The sequence below is a fragment of the Fundulus heteroclitus genome, chromosome 12 (genome assembly GCF_011125445.2).
Source record: "Fundulus heteroclitus isolate FHET01 chromosome 12, MU-UCD_Fhet_4.1, whole genome shotgun sequence".
In the NCBI taxonomy this organism is placed as follows: Eukaryota; Metazoa; Chordata; class Actinopteri; order Cyprinodontiformes; family Fundulidae; genus Fundulus; species Fundulus heteroclitus.
Window position 1 is genome coordinate 14104392 of NC_046372.1, and position 21378 is coordinate 14125769.

The 21378-nt window shown below is 39.6% G+C and overlaps 1 protein-coding gene across 5 annotated transcripts in view; it reads left to right on the top strand.

The window, feature by feature from the left end:
* The first annotated feature begins 1283 nt into the window (after positions 1–1283).
* LOC105928411 (transducin-like enhancer protein 4) overlaps positions 1284–21378 on the top strand; it is a 59516-nt gene continuing 39421 nt past the window's right edge. For 4 of the 5 annotated variants that reach the window (XM_036144022.1, XM_036144023.1, XM_021318094.2 and 1 more), the window contains exons 1-4: positions 1284–1941; positions 2300–2397; positions 6109–6172; positions 6264–6308. In XM_036144022.1, coding sequence (XP_035999915.1) covers positions 1897–1941; positions 2300–2397; positions 6109–6172; positions 6264–6308 — 252 coding nt within the window. In that variant the 5' untranslated portion in view covers positions 1284–1896. The remainder of the gene's footprint in view (positions 1942–2299; positions 2398–6108; positions 6173–6263; positions 6309–21378) is intronic. The other variant, XM_036144024.1, reaches the window with a different exon arrangement.

Sequence of the window (21378 nt, forward strand, 5' to 3'; positions counted from 1 at the left end):
AATTGCACCATTTTTAGCACTTCTACTGCCGTCTTGTGCACTGAGATGGCAATTAGCACGTAGTCATGTAGATGTGTTTACGGAAACAGAAAAACAATCCAGTTTTTAATGGATCCTTGTCGTGTGCACAGGTGCTTAGGCTGAGTTCTGTCTTCCAGCAGGATCCTAAACATACATTTGGAGCTACAACAGAATACCTTAGATCAAAACATATTGGTAGGTTTGAATGGCCTAGTCAAATCACAGACCTAAATTCAACTGCAAATCTATAGCAGGATTTCAAACATTGCTGATCGCATATGAATCCAATTTGACTGAGCTTAAGCACTCAGCTGGCTTAAAGTAAATCCATGCCACACTTTCCAGATTTTATTAATATTTGTAAAAACTCTCCCACTTCACAAGTATGGGCTACTTCGTATGATTCTGTGTCATAAAATCCCAACAGAATACATTGAAGTTTGCGGTTGTAATGTGACAAAATGTGAGAAAAATCAAGAGGATCAAATATTTTAGCATAATGTCGTTTCAGTTTAATATTTTCTGTCAATTTTGTTTTCTTTGCTGGGAACTGATATATTTCTAAGGAAACTACTCTATATTGTTTACTATGTGTATCCATTGCTTTATTTAGCACGTGTCTTCTACACTGTAAGCATGGCAAAGGGAGACTACAATCTTTAAAAGCAAACATCGTCACGTTTCAGTTGAATACTTCTGATAGTGTGAATCACATTGATTTCGTGTCTTTCCAAACAGTGCAAATTATTCACCGTGCATCCTAAAGCCAATTTTTAGCAGCTATATTGAGCAAATAGAACGTTTTTTTTCCCAATGCACTCTACGTGATTTATACCAATCAAGTAGACTGAGACGTGGGAGCTGAATGAGGATGTAATTGCCAGGTTGAAGGTTCAATCTGTGGGACAGAATAGAGGACAATTAAACAGGCAATTCAGTTAAACAACAAGGGGGAGAAAGCATCATCAGGCATCCCCCGGCCATATGTTCACGTCTGGTTTAAATTGTCTATGATAAAAAAAAAAAAACTGATCACCCGAAAATAGTTTTCAGATCAGTCCCCGCCACGGCGCGCTTCTCCAGAACGATCCCCCCACGTGGGGGTCTGCATTACTCGCATCATGTCTGGATGTGATTGGGCGGTTTTCGGATGACAGACAGCAGGATGCGGCACAGTGCTCACGTTTTTCTCGCCATTGGCTGTGTTTAATCACCGCTCCTCCTTCAGACCACACACTATTGGCTTTATGGGAGGTGGGGGGGCTTTGCGGAGGAGCCGGGAAGTTGTAGTTCTTCACGGCCCATGGACATCTTTAGGGCTTATTATCGACTAATATGAATTAAACTACACGTCCCGACGTCACGGTGTGGGGGCTCCTGTAAATGTTGTGAATATGTAATTGCGCCCGCACGACTGCTTGCTGCTAAATTTGGCGTCACAGACAGTCAGGGGCAGGCTGGCACAGTTGGTTCGGTGGTCTCTCGCTCGGATGTGAAGCGTAAAAGGAGGCTGGAGGAGATATACAGATTAACGCGCGACAACGGGGAAGAACCTGAGATCCTCAGCGGTGGATGAGCTGTGCCACGATGCGCCAAAAGTTGATGCTTCGTAGGGGAAATTATGAAAATTAAAGATTGGCGTTAGTTTAAAGGGATACCATTGAGTTTTGTGGACAGACAAGAAGGAAGATTCGTCTTCTACATCATTTTTTTTGTTGTCAAAGGATGTTTCTACTTTTTACAGAACCTGCTCTTAGCCAGCTCAGCGGCTACTGACTGACCTTTTACGCACGGGGGAAAAAGCGCCTCGCGCATTTCTTTCTTTTCCTTTATTTATCTTTTCTTCTTGCGGATGAACTTTACGAGGCATTTTTAATGATCCGAGATCTGAGCAAGATGTACCCGCCGGCGCGGCATCCGGTAAGTAGAGAACAGAAGCAGAAAACGTCAGAATGTGACAAAAACAGCGCAGATTAACTGCTGCGCGCCTGATGCGTAATCAGTTTAGATCCAGTTTCCGTGCCACTGCGTGGCCGCACGAACAATTGAGCTCATTGTGCACATTGCTGCAGCTGTTTGTGTCTGTGTGTGAGTGTGTGTCCACGGGTTAGAGTGTGAGGAGACTGAGTGCGATTACAGAGGTCCATTGTAAAAAAGAAAAAAAAAAGAAAAAAAAGCTCCAATCCTGCCCGTTGTGTCATGACACTGAACTTTGGTGGCTCAGTTCTTGCTCTCTCCCCCCTCCTCTTCGTCACACGCTCTTTGATTTCGGGTTGAGGTGCCACACCAGCCGGGGCAGCCGTTCAAGTTCACCGTCACCGAATCCTGTGACCGGATCAAAGAGGAATTTCAGTTCTTGCAAGCCCAGTATCACAGGTGAGTCTGGAAATAACACAGGCAGAAAACAGTCTAGCAGCAGCATGAAGCGTTTGCCCTTTTCGTTGCTGCTCTGGATTGACGGACAAAAAAGAAGGAGAAAATAATCAATTTGCGGATTTCTTTGTGTCACTGTTAAGTAAAATAACACATTTCAGCTGCCTTGAGTCACAGATACCTGTTGTGTGCACTTTTATACATACGACTAACCTCATAAGATTGTGGCAAAGATTAGGCATAACATTATGACCAGCATGACTGGTCCATGCAGTACCCCCCCCCCCCCCACACACACACACACACTGATCTACTGTTCATTCTGACACTCTTCTATCATTATCAGCATTAGCTGCAATTTGAGCAACAGTAGTTCATCTGTTGAATTGGACCACACAGACCCCTCACTATGCTGCCAATTTCAACACTGTTCTTTGCTTCCCCACCGCAAAGCACGCACACTCCATAAGAGCGGTAGTTTTGGAGTTACAGTGACCAGTGGTGTCACTATAGGGATGGGGTCGACCATCCCAACACATTAGGTCACTTTCTAGACGTTATATTTTTTATGCATCTGAATTTAAGACAGCAAATAATGTTTTTCATGAGTTGCAACTTTTGCCATTTATTCCAACCCATTTTAAAACACCTGTCCCTTACCCTTTATGTAATATGACAATATAATGAAACTGAAATTCTATTTTTACTTATCACATTATCAGTGGCCCCCTTCTGGCCACCTCTGAAAAAACTTTATAAAGGCAAACCTGGATCTGGCTGAGGCATGTAGCCATCACAACTAGGCTTGTCACGATGACACATTTTGCTGAACGATACATTTTTCCAAAGATTTTCATGATAAACCATAATATTGTCATTTGGAGACCTTTTTCAACTTATTCAACATAATAATGCAAGGATGTCCTCTCGACATCCCGGCACAGATAGATTAAGCGGTTGGCCCCCTGTCATTTGGTGTAAATCTAAAAAAAATGCTGCAGCAGTCGTGTTCGGCTCCAATTCCATTTTCTTTTCAAACTAGCATTTCTCTAGCTCTCCCTCACAAGGCTCTCAATGCTAAACTTTGAGCATGTGCCTACCTGAAACAAGATTAAACGAGAAGGGAGGGATGAGTAGACACAGACGCACCGTACTGAAACCTTCCGTTATCCAGTCTCAGAGAGAGGAGAGGTAAACACAAGGGGGGAAAAAGTCGGCATGCGTACGCAAATTATGAAGCTTATTTGAATTAATCATGCAATTAAAATTTATTGTCAGATCATTTGATTTATTGCTTATCGCGACAGGCCTAATCACAGCCTCGTCACTTTACAAACTTGCTCAAATGTAGTTTGTCCATTTTGATTTAAATGACCTGCATACAAGCTATTTAAATGAAAAAGCAGGTGTCGAGGACCCCAAAGCTAGATTGTAGCCACAGCTGCACTGGGGTAGACTGACAGAGACAAGGCTGCTGTACATAGGCGCCCCGGGCCCTCTGAGCAATGCCAGGCAGGTAAAGTGTCATGCCCAAGGACACAACGACTGAGCCATACACACTCCTTTGCTTCTTGTGCCGCCGTCCCCCCTACCAGTTTTCAGTTGTAATTGCAATTGTGCCATATCACAATCACAATAGACAAATTGGACGCAATATTTGCCAAGATCTAATGTTTTAAGCCCCATACATTCACGCTCTACATAATAGTGCTATAGTTTTCCAGTTGGATGTAGTCTCACTGCTTAAACCTGACTGTAAACCAAGTTGCCAAAGCTCAAATGAGTCATGATAAAATAGAAAGAGTCAAGAAGATGAGAGTCTAGTTGCAACCAATGTCATCACAATATAAACATAACAGAAACAGTTTTCATGATATTTAACAATCAAACTTTGCGGATAAAAAGTTTCACCTGATGCCTAATGTATCCCACCTAGTAACAGGTGCCATAATGAAGAGATGATCTATGTTATTCACTTCATTGGTCATATTATTAGGCCTGACTAGTGCATGCTAGGTAGGTTACATGGTTAAAAAAGTTTGAGAATGCCTTGGCCATGAAGTCATGCATGACTCATGCAATATGACCAAAATGTCTGAGGAATAGATGATGCAATGACATGAAATCCCAGACAGAAAGAGGGTTATGGTTCAGGTTATGATTGATAATTGAAACAGCCCCTGTTTGGCTTTTTTTTTTTTAAACATCTTAATATTTAAAATATGTAACTGTTCTCCTCTATAACAGTCTACACAGAGCTCATTCATCGGCTCTGTACTGTATGAGCCCCGTTTTTCTCAGCCCTGTCTATTACCAGTGACTAACCACAGGTAAAGCCCATTGACTTTCGTCTGCACGTCTCTCCCTGCAAGTGCAAGTGGTGTGAAATACTGCTTTACCCGACATGATGAAGTGTGAAATACGTTGCCGCAAGGCAGGACCATAAAGCACGACACCAATGCATAATAATCGCCCACTTCTGGCCACCTTGTAATTGTTACCCAGTCTCTTGGGGAGATGAACTAGGGGTCCAGTTTTCTGGTCAATCCCGGGGCTTGAACGAGCTGAACCGGAGATAATGAGCTGCATGCTTAATGTTGCAGCCACCCACATCAAACGGTTTCAACATAGGGGGTTGCTGTTGGTTTGGTGGAAAATAGAAAGTGACTTTGGGTGGATAAGATTGGAAGTCAGAAAACTACAAGTCTTTGTTCTGATGGTTGTGATCGTTGTTATTTCTGTTTTGGATCAGGGTTCCCAACCAGTCTTCATAGGTCTGGAACAGGCTAGAATTTGAGTCAAGTGTGGATAAGCGTTAAAATAGAATGGAAAAAATATTTGTTTTTCATACTTTATTTCTAATGTCTTTGCATAAAATCCATCCATCCATCCATCCATCCATCCATCCATCCATCCATCCATCCATCCATCCATCCATCCATCCATCCATCCATCCATCCATCCATCCATCCATCCATCCATCCATCCATCCATCCATCCATCCATCCATCCATCCATCCTTGTATTTTTAGTTTTAATTATCCCTCTGCGACAATACAGATTACCTTTCTGTCTAATTTAAATGTGGAAACTTCTGAAGTTTTGCGATGAAAAGCGCATAGAAACCCTGCCGGATCAATTCATGATTTTGGTTTTATACTAAAGTTCAACTCCTGAAAGTTTGATTCGGAGAAGCTGATGTTCATCTGCTGCAGGGTTTTAACCGTATCACTCACCTGATGATTATCTCATTAGCTGACACTCAAAAGCCTTTTGTGGTTATAAAAAAAAGATTTCCCATAAGCCGAAACATTTCCAAAGAGTTAACCTTTTGTGTAAAATGGATCCTCATTATATGGTTACTTTTTTTGTTGATGATGCAGTTTTGACTTCCTCCCACACTGTAAGAATATATGATGAGGTTTGTGCGTGCGTCCATTGATTCAGTAATTACTCCTCTGCACCTGCTGAGTAAGGGCCTGCATCTTCAGCAGGAAGCTGTGGTGAGCCACACAACTCTGTTTGTTGCGTTTTTGTCTCCCCTCTTTTAAGATTGATCTTAGATTCAGATTTGCAGCTTTTTTTTTTTGCAGGCAGCATCTCAGGTTAATAGTCCAAGGCGGGCTTTCCTTTAAAGCCATGGGTCAGGTAAATGGATGGAGAGTTTAATTCAGATACTAATGTAACCTTTTTTCTATTAATCCTTTCTAATAGTCTGAAACTGGAATGTGAGAAACTTGCCGGCGAGAAAACTGAGATGCAGCGACACTATGTAATGGTGAGTCTGACTGCTGCTTGTATTATGACTAGAGCATATTCGAAATAAGAAAGACACAAATCTTACTTCCATCTGTGTTTTTTCCTCCCAGTATTATGAAATGTCATACGGGCTGAACATCGAGATGCACAAGCAGGTAAGATGCCTTTTCTTTTGATTGAAATGCATGAAAAAAAAACAGCGCTGTAAATCAAACAGCCTTTTAGTTTGTGTCAGATGAATATGCAAGTATTTGTTGTACATGTGTAGATACCAACAATTAGATCCACAGACTTGACAAAAACAGAAGAGATGTTCGCTTTATGGAAGAAGGTGAAAACAATTAATCCTAAATGCACTCTGTTATTGTGAGTTTAGCAACATAATATCTTTTATTTTACTCCCTTACCTATTGTTGCTTTATTTTAATTTTTAACATTAACACGTCTTTTTCACCCTGCTGTCCACTTACGTCGTATCTTTTGATGGCTGTAATTGTACAGAAAACAGGATCCACGTGCCAGAAGGTCTGGAAAAGTTTATTTCACTATTTTTCTGGTCTGAATAGAAACGGATTTGGATTTTCAGACAGATTCCCTTCGAATTCAATTCAATATCTAATTTGCCAAAAGTAAGTCCAAACAGATTACACTGATGGCCTTTTACGCTTTATTCTAGCTTTGCCAGTCTAGAATAGTATGGAAATTTAAAATTGTGTGGGAAACCTGAGGCTATTCCAGTAAGGAGAAGTAAAGACAAAGAAATAAATCTGATTTTCGACGTTGGAAATTGAAAACAAAACAGATTTCAACTAACGTTATCTTTAAGGTAGAGCCATTTTGCACGCCACTGGAGAGCCAGCTGGATAAACCTGTTTCTTCTGAAAGGCCACATCAATGTGGACATGCAGGACATCAGAAAATCAGAACACAACGCAGGAAGTAACTCCGAGTTATTTTGGTTGAATCAGGGTTTATGGTCTCTTATATCTCATAAGAATCATTTGGCTCAAATGAGGTTCAGAACCTAAACAGAGTATAAGAAAATGTTTGTTTTAGTCACGCATTAGAGATAACCTACAATAGAAATGCAGTAAATTTTTCCACAAAGACTGGATGTGTGAGAAGGTCACCCCTGGAGAGTTATTCAAAGCTTTTTTATAGGAAGCTCAGTATCCGGCAAACAAAACTGATTCAATCTAGATGCTGGGGTAGCTCATTGTTTATAGTCTGATTTGTACATTCGCATTCTGGTCTACAAAAAACATGTTTGTGGCGAATAATATATTTTATAATATTATTGCATAATTAAAAAGGTGTCTGTAAATAGTAGATTTATATATGAGATTTGAGGACTTTGTGGAGGTTTTCTGTGTAAGCCCTGGACAGAATTAGCTGCAAAGGAAAGCGGGAAGAAAACGGAAGAAGGAGGGGCCAAGTTTTAATGTGTGAATTGGTGAATGGGAGAATTGACCCTGAGTCGGTTTAAGTTCAATGAAATGACTAGAACTGAATTGAATCATTGCACAATCTGCTGGTATAATATGTACTGCTGACACCATAAACTCATCATTGCTGAGGGTAAGAAGCTGAGCTTAACAGCGAAGAAATAAAATAAATAAATAAATAAAAGGACTTTGACTCCCCATCATTGTGGCATAATTTATGAAGCTTTGTTTGAAGTTAGATTTGGTGGAGCTATTGATGACAAGATTGCATTGTCTTATACTCTGAGCTGCTGATGTATTGCACTTTTCCTATCTTTGTCTAAAAGAAGACACTTACAAAACCAGTGTGTTTTTTTTCCACTGTTGTGCATAAAAAGTGAGAAATAAACACACACACACCAAAACTATGCACTAAATGTTATTGGAATTGGGTTTTAGCCAGCATCATTTTGGATTTTATTTTTGGACATAAAGAAACCCCAACAGCTCCTACTATAAGGGCATTCTTATTGGGTAATGAAAGAAAGGAAGAATGACAAAAATCAGCAAAAAATATTCTAGAAAGAATTCGATGCAACACCTGGTCTATTTCATTTTATCCTGTTTGGTCCCTTGGTGAGGCTGAAAGCCATTTCACAAGCGAATAAGAATTTTCATCAGTTTAATTGAACAAGATAATGGGCTGAAAAATGACTGCAGCCAATAAGGATTTGGCCTTTAACGAGCCTTTGCATTACTGCTGCGTTTTTTTTTTCTCCACTTTAACACGGAGGGTCATTAGCATAAATGTCTGTGTTAACCACACATCAGCTGCCACGATAAATGGACCACAGCTAACCAGCCGCACACATTCATCTCTGCACAAATAATGTGTGTGTCGGTTTGAGAAGACATGATAAATGCTTGGCCTTTGTCTTGCTGTGTATGTGTGTCCTTCTGTAACTATACAGCCAGTTTACTTTGCTTTGTGAGTGAGTGTGTGTGTGCGTCTGTGTGTGTTTGTTTGAGTGTTTAACAGCCCATACTTACCACACATGTTTACACAGTGTGGATGTTTTCGTGAATGTGTTTGTCTGTAGGCACACTTTAGATGTTGATTCAGTTTTGCATTCACTATTTGTGAATCTGTGCACATGCTGGGTGCGTATGCGTTCAGCTTTTTGTGTTTACTCCTGCTTCGACGCGCGCACACGCGCACGCACACACAAACACGTGCAGCTTTTTTCGCTGGCACACTAATCATAGTCGTCGGATGAAATATGGGGTGTCTGCTATAAATCCCGGCTGCCTGCTGCTGTGTGTTGTTGTGTTTGCATGGACAAGACAGACAAAATGAGAAGCGGTAAAACGTGGCCTGCAGCTCTGTGTGGTGCCGCATGATTTCTGTCAGGAGAGCGAATCCCTAATTTCTGCCAGCAGTCTGTGGGTTCATGCATCATGCGGTTGTGTGTGTGTGTGTGTGTGAGAGAGAGAGAGAGGTCTGGAAGCAAATTATTTAGACTCTTGCTTCAGCATGCCTCAGTACTACCGTGTGAGTGTGCGTTAGAAAGCATGTGGATCATTGTGTAGATGAATGGATAGAAGAGACGGAGGTGTTTCTTTGGCGGGCGGGTATTAAGGCAATCACCCACCACTTCCAGGAGAGTCGCTAATATTGCTTGTTTAGCATTTTCTAAGGGTAATAGGCCCATTGATTTTTTTGCTCTGCTCCCTGTTTTATTTACACAGAAGGGCTCCAGTGCCCAGGGGAGAGAAATGTACCGAGGCTCGTTAAAGAGAAATTGACTCGTAGATGGTGGAGAGGACAGGACGGGTAGGGGTTGGGGAGGAGAGGCGAGGAGGGAGGGAGGGAGGGAGGGAGGGAGGGAGGGAGGGAGGAGCGGGGCGCGCAGGACTGGGAGAGGACAGCTAATCAATTGCAAATTAGCGAGGCTGAAAGAGAAATAAAGAAAAGCGCAGGATGCAAGGGGAGAAAAAGGAGATGGAATAAGGACGAAGTGCTGAAAGGTGGAAGTAAGAAGACTTTAAATAGGGAAGAGTGCCAGAGATTTCAGTTAGGTGAGACAGGTTATTTCACTCCAGTAGGCAATGTGAGGGCTATTGTCATGTTCTGGCTTGTAAATGTTTTAAAAAAAAAAAAAAAAATCCAAAACTGAAAGCAGACCGGACTGTTAGAAGTGTAAAAAAAGTAAAGTAATTTAAATAACAGGTTTTACAACCTGTTTACAGACACATTTGGACAGACATTTTAAAGGGAACATATGCTTTTTAGTTCTTCCTTTTCATATCGTAATCATTCAGTTGTGGTCTATATAATGTGGAACTAGTGTATAATGCTTTGGTCTGAATTCCTTGTTAGTATACCTCCACATTCCCTTTTTTTTTTACACCCGCTCTCAGGTGTTTCTGAGAGCAAGTCGTTTTGGTGCTGTCTCTTTAAATATAAACGAGACGCATCAGACCCCACCTCCCTCCAGGTCCCAGGTCCCCTCCACTGAAGGTCTTGCTAAATATGACCCTGAAAGAATATAAATATATCAACGCACCTCCTTGACAGACTACATTCAAATTCTTCTAAAGACTCTATATCTATAACTATGATAGGGTCCACTGTCAGGTTTTGTTTGAATGGTGCCCTAGGCAATTCCCTTATTATGCTTCCCTCCTCCCCCAACTATAAAGCCCCTGATTAGGGTCATGAAGAACATAATAATATATTTTGCTCAACAGTGATAACACTAGTTTTTAATAGACGGATCTAAAAATATAGTGAAAAAGTATTTGTCCTTTATGGATTTATACTGCTTTTGTATCCACTTAAATAGATTTCAAATCATGAAAAAAAAACTTCTAAAGCATACAAAGGTAAATGGAGAAGATACAAGATGCAACACTGTTCTTCGGTGCGAAGGGCAGTGCTTGGTCAGTTTGGCCTACAGCTCCCATAGAGATCAAATTTTTAACCTCTTTTTTTCTGAATACATAATATATTGACTACTTTCAGGATGGAATGTATAAAAATAGTAGGATTGTATACTTATATGCAGTGTCTTACAAAGGTAATAATACCCCTTGAACATTTTCACATTTTATCATGTTACAATCTCAAAACCTAATAAATATTCTTGAAGTTTTATTGGGATAATTGTATGGTGGAGATTTAAACCCATTTTATTTTTATATGTATTCAGCTCCCTGAAGAACCAACTTTTTTTTTTTTTTTTTTTGCAATTACAGCTTCTATTTTAGTTCAGGCAGTAAGGTAGGTGTTGTTGTCCTGCTGCCCCACCTTCAAGTCTTGTGCAGCCTTTTACTGGTTTTCTTCCTGGACTGCCCTTTATTTAGCTCCATCCACCTTCAACTACTGTGAACAGCTTCCCAGTCCTTGCTGAACAAAAGCAGTCTCACTACATCGTACTGCCACCACCATGTTTGCAGTGGGAATTGTGTGATCAGAGTGATATGTGATATATTCTTAGTTTGTCCTTCACACAAAACGATTTGGAGATAGGCAAAAATATTTGTAATTTATTTCTCAACTGACCAGAGCACCGTCTTCAACATGTTTACTGTGCACGCTTCTTGGCTTGTGGCAAATTTTAAATGGGACGTAATGGAGATCAGGGGTTCCATTACCTAATGAAATTGGATTACTGGTATTGTGTGATGTATGATTGAGTTACAGACCAACCGGTTGGTTATTTGAGTTCTTTACTGTAGATATGTTCAGACATTTGGGGAGACGTTCTCTAGAAGCGAAGGGACTGGCCATCATTCCTGTTTAAAGAGCCTGCAATTAAGAACATCAATTAGTGTCTTCTTTACTTTTCTATTGGTTTAACTTGTACAGCTGTTAAGGGGAACGAGTGCTCACCTCTTCCTGGTCTGTTTCCTCAGCAGGATGGAGCAACAAAAGGGAGAGGCGTGCTCCAGGAGCTGCTTAAAAGCTCTTGGAGCAAAACATGGAGCTCTCGAGGGTAGTGCTTAGAGGAGTTATGCTTAATCAGATTTATTCTTTTGATTGACCCTAGATTTGTTTAGTTGTATGGCTTTGTATTTCTTTAACATTTGTTGTGTACTATTTATTGTTGTCGGTGTTTGATTTGTGTAATTTTTGTATATTTCTTAATTCCCCCTTTCTTGGTTCGTTTCTATGAACTTCTCCGGATAGACTGGGTATAAAAGGCAGCTGGTCACTTTCAGTGAAAGGGGTGTTGGTTTACACATGAGTATTCAACAGTAAATCCATCTCAAACTTTATATTATTGTCAAGTGTTTACATTAAGCATCAAGCCTCCGCCGGTCAAAACTGACATGCTGTTAACTTCCTTATGGATTCCTTGTTTTCACTCCTCCATGACTATGTACTAGTTAGTGTTGGTCTACTACACATAGTCCTATTTAAATACAATAAAATTTGTGGTTTTAATCTTCCAAAAAACCTGAAGAGGAAGGAATGCTTTTTCAAAGCAGTGTAAGTTGCTTTACTAGACCACATGTTCTAAAATCTGACATTTGTACAAAAGAGAATAGAGGCCGAAGGTCAATATCCCTAAAACACCATAGATGGGTTGTTTTACATTTATTCACTAATACTGGTTAAATAATTTCTGTCATCATCGAAAGTGACGTTGCAGAGGCTTGCAGCTGAAGTGACGGTCCATTAAGCAATAAATTGTGCTTTATGGACCATTTTTCCTTCTCCCCAAAACTCTTTTGTTGTAACCCAAAAAAAGTAGGAGGAGCTTTACTTCATAGTAATGAGAAGATTTAACCACACTACCATTTAAGATTAGACTACAAGTATTTACTACATCACTATAACCATTTCTTTACTGGTTCCTCCATCTTAAGTGTCTAAAGTGTTTGTCAAAATCAGCAAACTTCGATGTTAGAATAACAGCAGAACAAATCTTGACATTAAGGAATTATGTTGAAGCAAGACCTGAGAGACAGTCTGCTTAATGCCTTTTATATTTCCTCCTTGTCTCTTCTCACTGTCCTTGCCGCTTCTTTCACACACTCACTCACACACACACACACACACACACACACACTTACACACAGCAACACAAGGGAATTTAGACTTTATATAGTGAGGTCCATTAGGTGTATTAGCTGGTGGTGAAAAGTGGTGCTGATGTGGTGCTTACAAAGCTTCACAGGGGAGATGGACATTTGATCTTGTATCTGACCCAGTCTGACTCCTGGGCTCCAGCCTGATCTAATTTCACCGTTGTTAGGAGGTAAAGTGGGACTATTTCAGCATGTGTTCTTTGTTTATTGACATTATCGTCCCTGTTGACTGTATTTCTACCAACAAGTGAGTATTGATGACTTGCCAGCCTGTTATAAACAAAGAGAATTCTGTAATCCAAGAAATGATTCCACAAAAGTGTTGTTTGCTGAAGGTAAATCAACAGAAATCTAGTCAACTGCGGCTTTAAGATATAAAAAATAGATATATATTTTTATGATTCAGCAGCTGAAGTTTAATACACAAATCCTTGCGCCTAATGTTTAATATTATACTTTAAACCTGTGGAATAATTCTCCAGCGCCTCACAAAATGGATTGAAGATAAATTCAGTGCTCATGATCTAATGTCAGAGGTTGTTGCAGTTTGATGTGACCAAAAATCGATGCGCTTTGTGTCCTAACCTTTAAGAGTCTCTGTTCAGTCGTTTCTGATCATGCAGTCTGTGCTGAGCCAGTGACAGGTCCAGGCCAAAGCTGAGTCCTAATTGTTAAAAAAGAGGTAAAAAAGAAGCTTGGATTTTTTTCCTCTCTTTTTTTTTTTTATTTGTCCTTGGAGTGCAGAGAAGCGTGTGGCCGGACTGCCTGACACCCATGCACTCCGGCCTACTGTCACAGCGGTTTTTACCTGGTGTAAAATGTCAGCTGTAATGGGTTGTGTTGCACGGTGGAAAAGCAATCACCATTTTCCCTTTTTGCAGTTCGTTTCCCCTTTCACAGCAACATTTTAAGATCAGGAGGCTGGGTTATTGGTGGAGATCTGTATCTTTACAACTTTACTCTGAGTCAATTTATACTACTATAGGTTTGTTTAAATGCTATATTAGTACTAAATGGGTGAAAATAAGTTTAAATAGATGTCATTATTGACCCATGTATTCAGTATTATTAAATCTTGTGATTAAGTATGTGGTCTACAAAGTTTGCATGGGTAATTTATGCATATTGTTATAACAAGAACAATGAAGGGGAATATAAATATAAGCAGAGATTTGTTCACATACAGCTTCCTCCCACTAGAAACATAACTGTTAGGACAGTTGGTTAACCCAAATTGCCCTTAGGTATGAGAGTGTATGTTTCTGGTTGTTGTTGCTGATTAAGAAATATTTTACATATTTTACATTTATCTTTAGAGAGATTCCCCACTCATTTTGTATCAGCAACAAACTTCTTACCTAATGTAATAATCTTAGACGTGGGGGACCCGGGTTTGAACTGTGGTTGCATCAGGAAGGGCATACTGCATATTTTTTAAGAAAGCAATAGTGGTCTGTAGCTAACTATCGGCTTGCTTGCCTTCTTTAGACATATCTTGATTTTTAGAGGGAGATAAAGTACACGGCCACTACTTGTTGTGTGTTTTTTTTTTAGTACGCATTAAGTATTAAAACGCGTTGGATTCATATAGTACATGTGTAATAATACATGAGGAGAGATCTACAACAAAGCGCTTTAGCGTGGTCCTGCAATTGGCGGATTGCGGGTTCGATCCCCCGCTCTGACCGTCTCAGTCGTTGAGTCCTTGGGCAAGACACTTTGCCCGAATTTGCCTGCTGGCAGTGGTCAGAGGGCCTGATGGCGCCGATGTATGGCAGCCTTGCTTCTGTCAGTGTGCCCCCCGGGCAGCTGTGGCTACTAACATAGCTCACCCCCATCAGGGAGTGAATGGGTGAATAACTGATTGTAGAGTGAAGCGCTTTGGGGTCGTCGGACTAGTTAATGTGCTACACAAGTACAAGCCATTTACCAGGAAGAGTAGCTGATTATACAAAGTGCCTTTATTTTATTATTTTGAGCATTCAGCCTCTGCGTAACTAGAGAGCACGAACAATCAGGAAATGTTGTGTTGGGGAAATATTCCCCAGAAAGGCCTTAAAAGACTGTTCCATTTCATGTCGCTTCATGCTTGCTCAATATGAGGGATTGCTGCAAAGCCATGGACGATGCAGACGACTGTCCACTGTGGCTCTACGCTTCTTCAGGAGGAGTGAATGCTGCTTGTCAAAAATTGATCCAATGAACTGGGTTCCCTTAGATAGGAAATTCCTTTTTGACCAATCTGTATAATCTGACCCAATCTGTATAATCTGATTGAATTTGACTTTGGAAAGTGCCCTGAGATGACATGTTTCATGAATTGGTATATTAATAAATATAAATATAATATATATATAAAATTTAATTAAGTTGAATATAACAAATATTTCCTTTAATTTTGCTAGTATAGGAAAATACACTTTATTGCTCCATAGATTACTACTGAATGTCCTGGAAGGCCAAGAGAAACCCCCCCAAAAAACGAAAAAAAAAAAAAAAACCCACAAAGTGCCATTTTCATCATGTCATTGCATCTGATCTTTAAATGATGCTTATTAATATTTAGAAGATAGTAACAGTAGCTTTGGAGCTAGAATTAGCCTTCTTTTAAGTAGCCACCAACAACTGGTTCAGTGCCTCCTTCAACATCCATTAGGCTTTACATTCAGCTTAAGCGGCATCGCTTGCTCCTTTTTCCAGCTGTATAAATATTGAACACGGCCAACACTTAACACCAATGTTCCCTTGAGCAAGGCACTTAAACCCTAGCTAACAACCTCACTGGAGAATCACAGAGGCTAATATGTACGGGGGAGTTCCCCGGTGTGCAGAAATGTGAAGAGGAGTCAAACTGAAAAAGGGCATGTGTGCTCAGCACATCTTGCCTGTATAAAGATTAAATATAAAATGAAAATGTCAGTGTTTTAGGTTTTCTCTGAATGGGAGCGTGCCGGTGCAGTTCTGCATTATTGGTACTCAAGAAATCAATTTTCCTCTTAGTCCCCCTCCACCAGGCACCAGAAGACTCTTTGATAGAGAGTCCTCAACCAGTGATGATTCAGTGTTTAATGTCTTTTTTTTAAAAACTCCTAATCAAAATTAATTATAAGTGTATTTTGTCCACCGGTGTATGAAGAATGAACTTGAATTTCTGGTCCTCTCTGCTCACACATTTTATTCTTCTTTGAGCTGCTCTATCGATGACATATATGATAAACTTTTGCTTATATCCCCACATTTTTTGCTATTTATTGCATTATTAATATATGTGATTAAAAAAAATCTAACTAAAGTTTGCAACAGACAATCTCCCAAACACAAACATTAGTCTAAAGGTAATCCTTTTTTTAAAAAAAAAATCAAAAAATCTACTTAACTACACTATGGGACATTAGGGCTGAATCCCATTTTTCAGGTTAACAGTCCTGTAGCACACATTATTCATGTTTGTTGAGGAAGCACAAAAACATAATGGCAAAAGTATCTCACTGTACATCTATTTCAACGTGTGTACATCTTTTAATCGTGCATTTTCAGGATTCTGGGCTGCATGGTGAGGGAGTTGTTTGACCTGATGCCTTGCAGTTGGGTCCTGGGTTTGAATCCTGGCCTGGCCTTCCCCATGACTCTGCATAGATAAGCGGGTTTAGACCATACGTGAATGAATGCAGATGAATATCATTTTTGAGCTTGTTGTCATTTTGTTGTTGTACACATGACATCATCTGCCTACTCCGATTCCTTTTGTATTTTTTACTCTTATTTTTTATTTTTTTTATTTTTGATCCACTGTATATAGGAAGATACACTGTATATAACTGATGCACCCTTTCCTACTCCTGACTATTGAGCCGATGTGACAAGTGAATTTCTCCAATGTGAGATCAATAAAGACTATCTTATCTTATCTTATCTTATCTTATCTTATCTTATCTTATCTTATCTTATCTTATCTTATCTTATCTTATTTTGAGACAGCATTGGGATTTAATGGATGGATGAATGAATGAATGTAAATGCTGTATCAAATATTATTTGATATAAAGCTGTTCTAAACACTTTAATAAGTAGCCTACACTTATCTCCAAATATACTTGTAGCATACGGATGACCAGTCAGACTGAAAATACACTTAACGTCAAACTTTATACTGTATAGTCAGTACTATAATGTTTCAGTTGGGTAATACATCAGGAAACCTCAAACTGTAAGTAATTATGTATGTTAGGTTTCTGTTCTTGCGGCAGTACATTTTGAAGAAATGCTGCTAATTTTCCTTTTATTCATGTATTTTATTTTAATTTTTTTTTTTATTTAGCTTGTTGATAGGAAAAGCACCAGCAGGTAGCAAACTACAGATTGTGATATTAGTTTTGGTTGTTTTGGTTATTTTTAACAGGAAATTTAAGAAGTGTTTGATCTTTGGTATTTTTTTTTCTAATGATAAATGATGATTAAGGCAAAACAGGTTTATTAATAGCAGCACCAAATGATAAAATCATTACTTAAAAGTATGATCTTAAATAGATCATAAGAAAGACTGACACCTTAAAGGAAACTATCAGGAATAATAACTCTGGCTGATAGGGGAAACATAGAGTAAATACACAGTACTGTATATTAAGATGTGAGTTTATTAAAAACACAGATTATGATGAACTGAAAAAGACTATATGTATACATTTTGAAAGTTCCTATGAAATATGTGTGTGTTTAATCTATAAATCAGTGACAGCCACAGATAAAGGCATTATATTCCATAGAGCAGAATTTATAGTTCAATCAATTATGGGAGGTCGTCCAAATACTGAAAGCAGCCCCAGATCATCACAACACTGTTTTACTGTGGGGCTAATATGCCAGCAAATGTTATATATTCTAGCCAGCAAACAGTTTGGTCAAAATCAGTTGCCGTTAAGTTTTAACACGAGATTCTACTCAATTGATGCTTAGAATCATTATTTGACCCCTCAGATCAGGAATGGAGCAAGAGATGTTAGCCACGCTGACTAACTGACACATATAAAGTATACCCACTAGATTACAGACTGAATAAGTCATGAAAAACACAACTGAGCTATCAAGAGAACATTTAAAAAAATTATCATTAATTCTTTTTCTGAATACAGATTTACAAATCATTTTTGAATCACTGTATAAATAGCATCTTTTTTCTTTTCTTGCAACAGCAGTTTGCAAATGCATTTCTGTGCGCGGTTCCCGCATAGCTTCACCTTCTGCAGGTATTGGCACTATATTCTCCATCCCAGTTAATCACAAGAGGAAATACAGTCCAGATGGAGCCCTACGCTGTTTGTGTTACAAATAAATAATGTGATGTTCATCCTCAGGTGCCTATTAGTATGCGTTTCTGTTCGAGTCTTGTCTTTTGTCTGTGTTTATGTTTGGATTTGAGTTGTACTGGTAGCACTCCCTTTGGGACGGTGGATCAGGCGGTTTCCTGTTGAAAAAAATAAAAAATATCCCACCTGATCTGGAGGAAGTAAGTGCTGTATAATCTTTAAAAGCCAAGCCTCGGGTTCAGTAAAAACATCTGATGAATACAAAAAAGGCTGCGGGGGTGGGGTGGGAGGGTGGGTATGTTGGGGTAGCCTTTGCTTCTTGATGTGTGTCTGCGTGTTCGGTGAGTTGTGTTCGTGCGCCTGCTGTAGCTTTCCTTGTGCTTCTGGCTGAGGGATTTATTTAAGTGTGCGTTGGGGGTTTGCTGTCGTTGCCTCAGGGGAAGTCTGGTAACGCTGATACCAAAGTTAACCTCTTCAAAGGTTATGAACATGAAACAAGGTTAGAGATGTAGCTTCGGCTGCTTCTTTAGACTCTGGAAATTAATTTCTAATAGTTTATTTGCTCTTAATTTACCTGATTAATGGGCCAGTAATAAAAGCTTTTTTTTTTAAATCCAGATAGCTGTGCAGAAAATCTTTTTTTCCATTTTAAGAAGGGAGTTACTCTTTTTAAGTCACCAGTTAGATGCCATGTTAATTGATTTTCAGTAGAAAATAAACGACAGGTTGGCAGACAATGATGTTAGATCATGGTCATGGTGCCTGACAAAGCCGGACCGAGGCACATGCAAATTTAAGCCTCTGTTCTTGGCATCCAATGGGCCCCAAGGAGCCATTGAATTATAACATGGTCTGCATCTCAGAACATGTCTAGTTGTTTGGTATCAAGTGTATCAAGAATGAGATAACTTTTATCTGTAGTTTGATCGTTTCTGTTGCCTGTGTCTGAGCTGGGGGTCACATTTCATGCACAATGCAACCACTTTAAAATAAATCTCAGCTAACTTCAAAGTAAGCTCAACCTGCTGAGATGTCCTGCTTCTTTATCACTCTTCTGCAAACGCTGTACACTCAACAGGGCTGCAAGAGCAAACAAATATCCCACAGAAATAACCCAACCCAAGTCAATTTATTTAGATGTCTGTCTCTTTTACTTTTACTCCTAAATGAAATCAAGTGCAACCAATTGCCTTCGGAGGTCACCTAACTAGTAAATAGAGTCCTCTTGTGTGTAATTTTATCTTAGTATTAATCCAGTTAGAGAACTAACAGCATCATGAAGACCAAGAGACACAACAATACAGGTTAGGTATAAAATCGAGTATAGGTTTTAGGCCGGGTTCGGTCATAAAACAACATTCCAAGCTGTAAAAAAATCCAACTGTGCACTGTTCAGATCATCATCTGCAAATTTACAGGTTTACAAATGGTTTCACCATTTCCTCAAGTGAGGAAAAGTGAAACCTTGTGTTTACACAGGTACACAGTAGAAATGAGGATGGATTTTATGATGTACAGCTGGCCCGGTGCTACTGCAGGAACGAACCTCCAAACTTTACACTTCCAGCGCTGTGTGCTTCACAGGTGATGTGAGGTTGTTTTACTGGAATGCTCTATGTGGTATATAGTAAACATGTCCTGTGATTTGCCCTGTTAGACTCATATGTCCACACTACATTATTCAAGAAGTTCAGGGGTGTCATTTATAAAAAATTGCGTAGAATCCGTACTAAAACTGCAAGAAAAATAAAATGGCATATGCCAAAATAATTTCAGATTTATAAAACCATGTGCATACACACCAACACGCCATTTTTCCTTATAGATCACAGCTGCACTTGAACGTTTGCGTACCTGGTTCCATCTCATGTCCTGCCCTCTACATCCCTTTCACACCTAAAAATCTTTGATTGCGCAAGCTGCGTTCCCTCCTAATTCTCCCATTTGCAAGGTCCTCCAGCATTGCCAAAGCATCCACTGCACACAGCATTACGTTACGAGTGTATTTTACTGTTTGCAGCAATTAAAGTAATTGCCTCACACCTTGTCACAATTATGCGTTAATCTGTGGTACTCGTCACTCTGGAGATCATCGGAGAGAAGAATGTGATGGTAGAAAACCCTGATGAAATGTTGTAAAGACTTTCATTTAAGATGGCTTATGGGCATCTTTTTATTTATTTGAAGGGTGCTTATGTGTAGTTATGTAGCACCAGCGCAAGCAGGAATAACACTGGGGTTTAAAATGCTTATGATAAAGTTGATCTATGATTAAAGTCAGAGCACCTGAGAGGAATCATGATGTAGTTTGGCTTCAATTCACCACTTTCCCATCTGCATCGCCAATTTCCCCTGTCTCCAAGTTGAGCGTACGCCTGGGTCAGAGTTGCTGTGAGGACCGCACACTTTCCTGTCAAGTTTTTTTTTTTTTTAATTGATCCTAATGGAAATTGACGTACGCAGGTTTCAGGCCCCATTTTGTGTGTACGCAAGCTTTATAAATGAGGGCTCTGATCGTTGTCTAGATTCTTTTTGACAATTTTTCGCCTACACTTCTTGTCTCTCTTAGAAGGTGAAAGGTTTCCCCTTCTCACACCCCCATGACAGTTAGACTTGTTAAGACTGCTTTCGATTGCAGGAAGGCGCTTTCATGTCAACAGTGGCATGTCCCTGCTACAGATGCACCGATCCAGTTTTTTTTCCTGATTCAATCCGATACGATACCTGGGCTAAGTGTATCAGCTGATAACTGAAACGATCCAATACTACTGTTGAATGAATAAACCGTGTACTCTGCCATGTGAGTGACCTTATCAGACTTGAAATAAACATTGTTAAAGAAAGTTCTGCATGATCTTTAGCATGGTGGTATTGGAGGTGCTTATTTAAGTTTTTGGTGTTGAATTTACCAACTTTATCACCACCCCTCACAACTTAAGAATTGCAGATGCTGTATGTTGCAGTTGGACTTGTTGCCGGATTAAGTTGGAAATGTTTCCTAATTAGCAGACTTCGCTCGCTTCCACACTTGCTTCATGTTGCTCTATGTTTACGCATTGCTAAGTGCTGTGTGTGCTCTGCGTAACCGCAGTTGCAAACATAGAATAGAAGTGACTAGATCACTGTAGCTGGATTGCTGTGTATGATATTAATAAAACAATAAATAAATAGCTGGATCGGCATCAATCATCTGATATCCGATCCAGCTAATTAGATAATATCCGATTCAGTTATAGGATCGGTGCATCTCTAGTCCCTGCTGTAAGTTCCAAGATGACATTTTAGTTTTTTTGGTCGGCTCTCGTGTTTTATTGGCCAGACATGGACTTGTTGGCAGTTGTTTTTAAGCCTTTCACTTGTAGACTATTTTGCCTGATTTTGAATCATTTGACACATCTCTA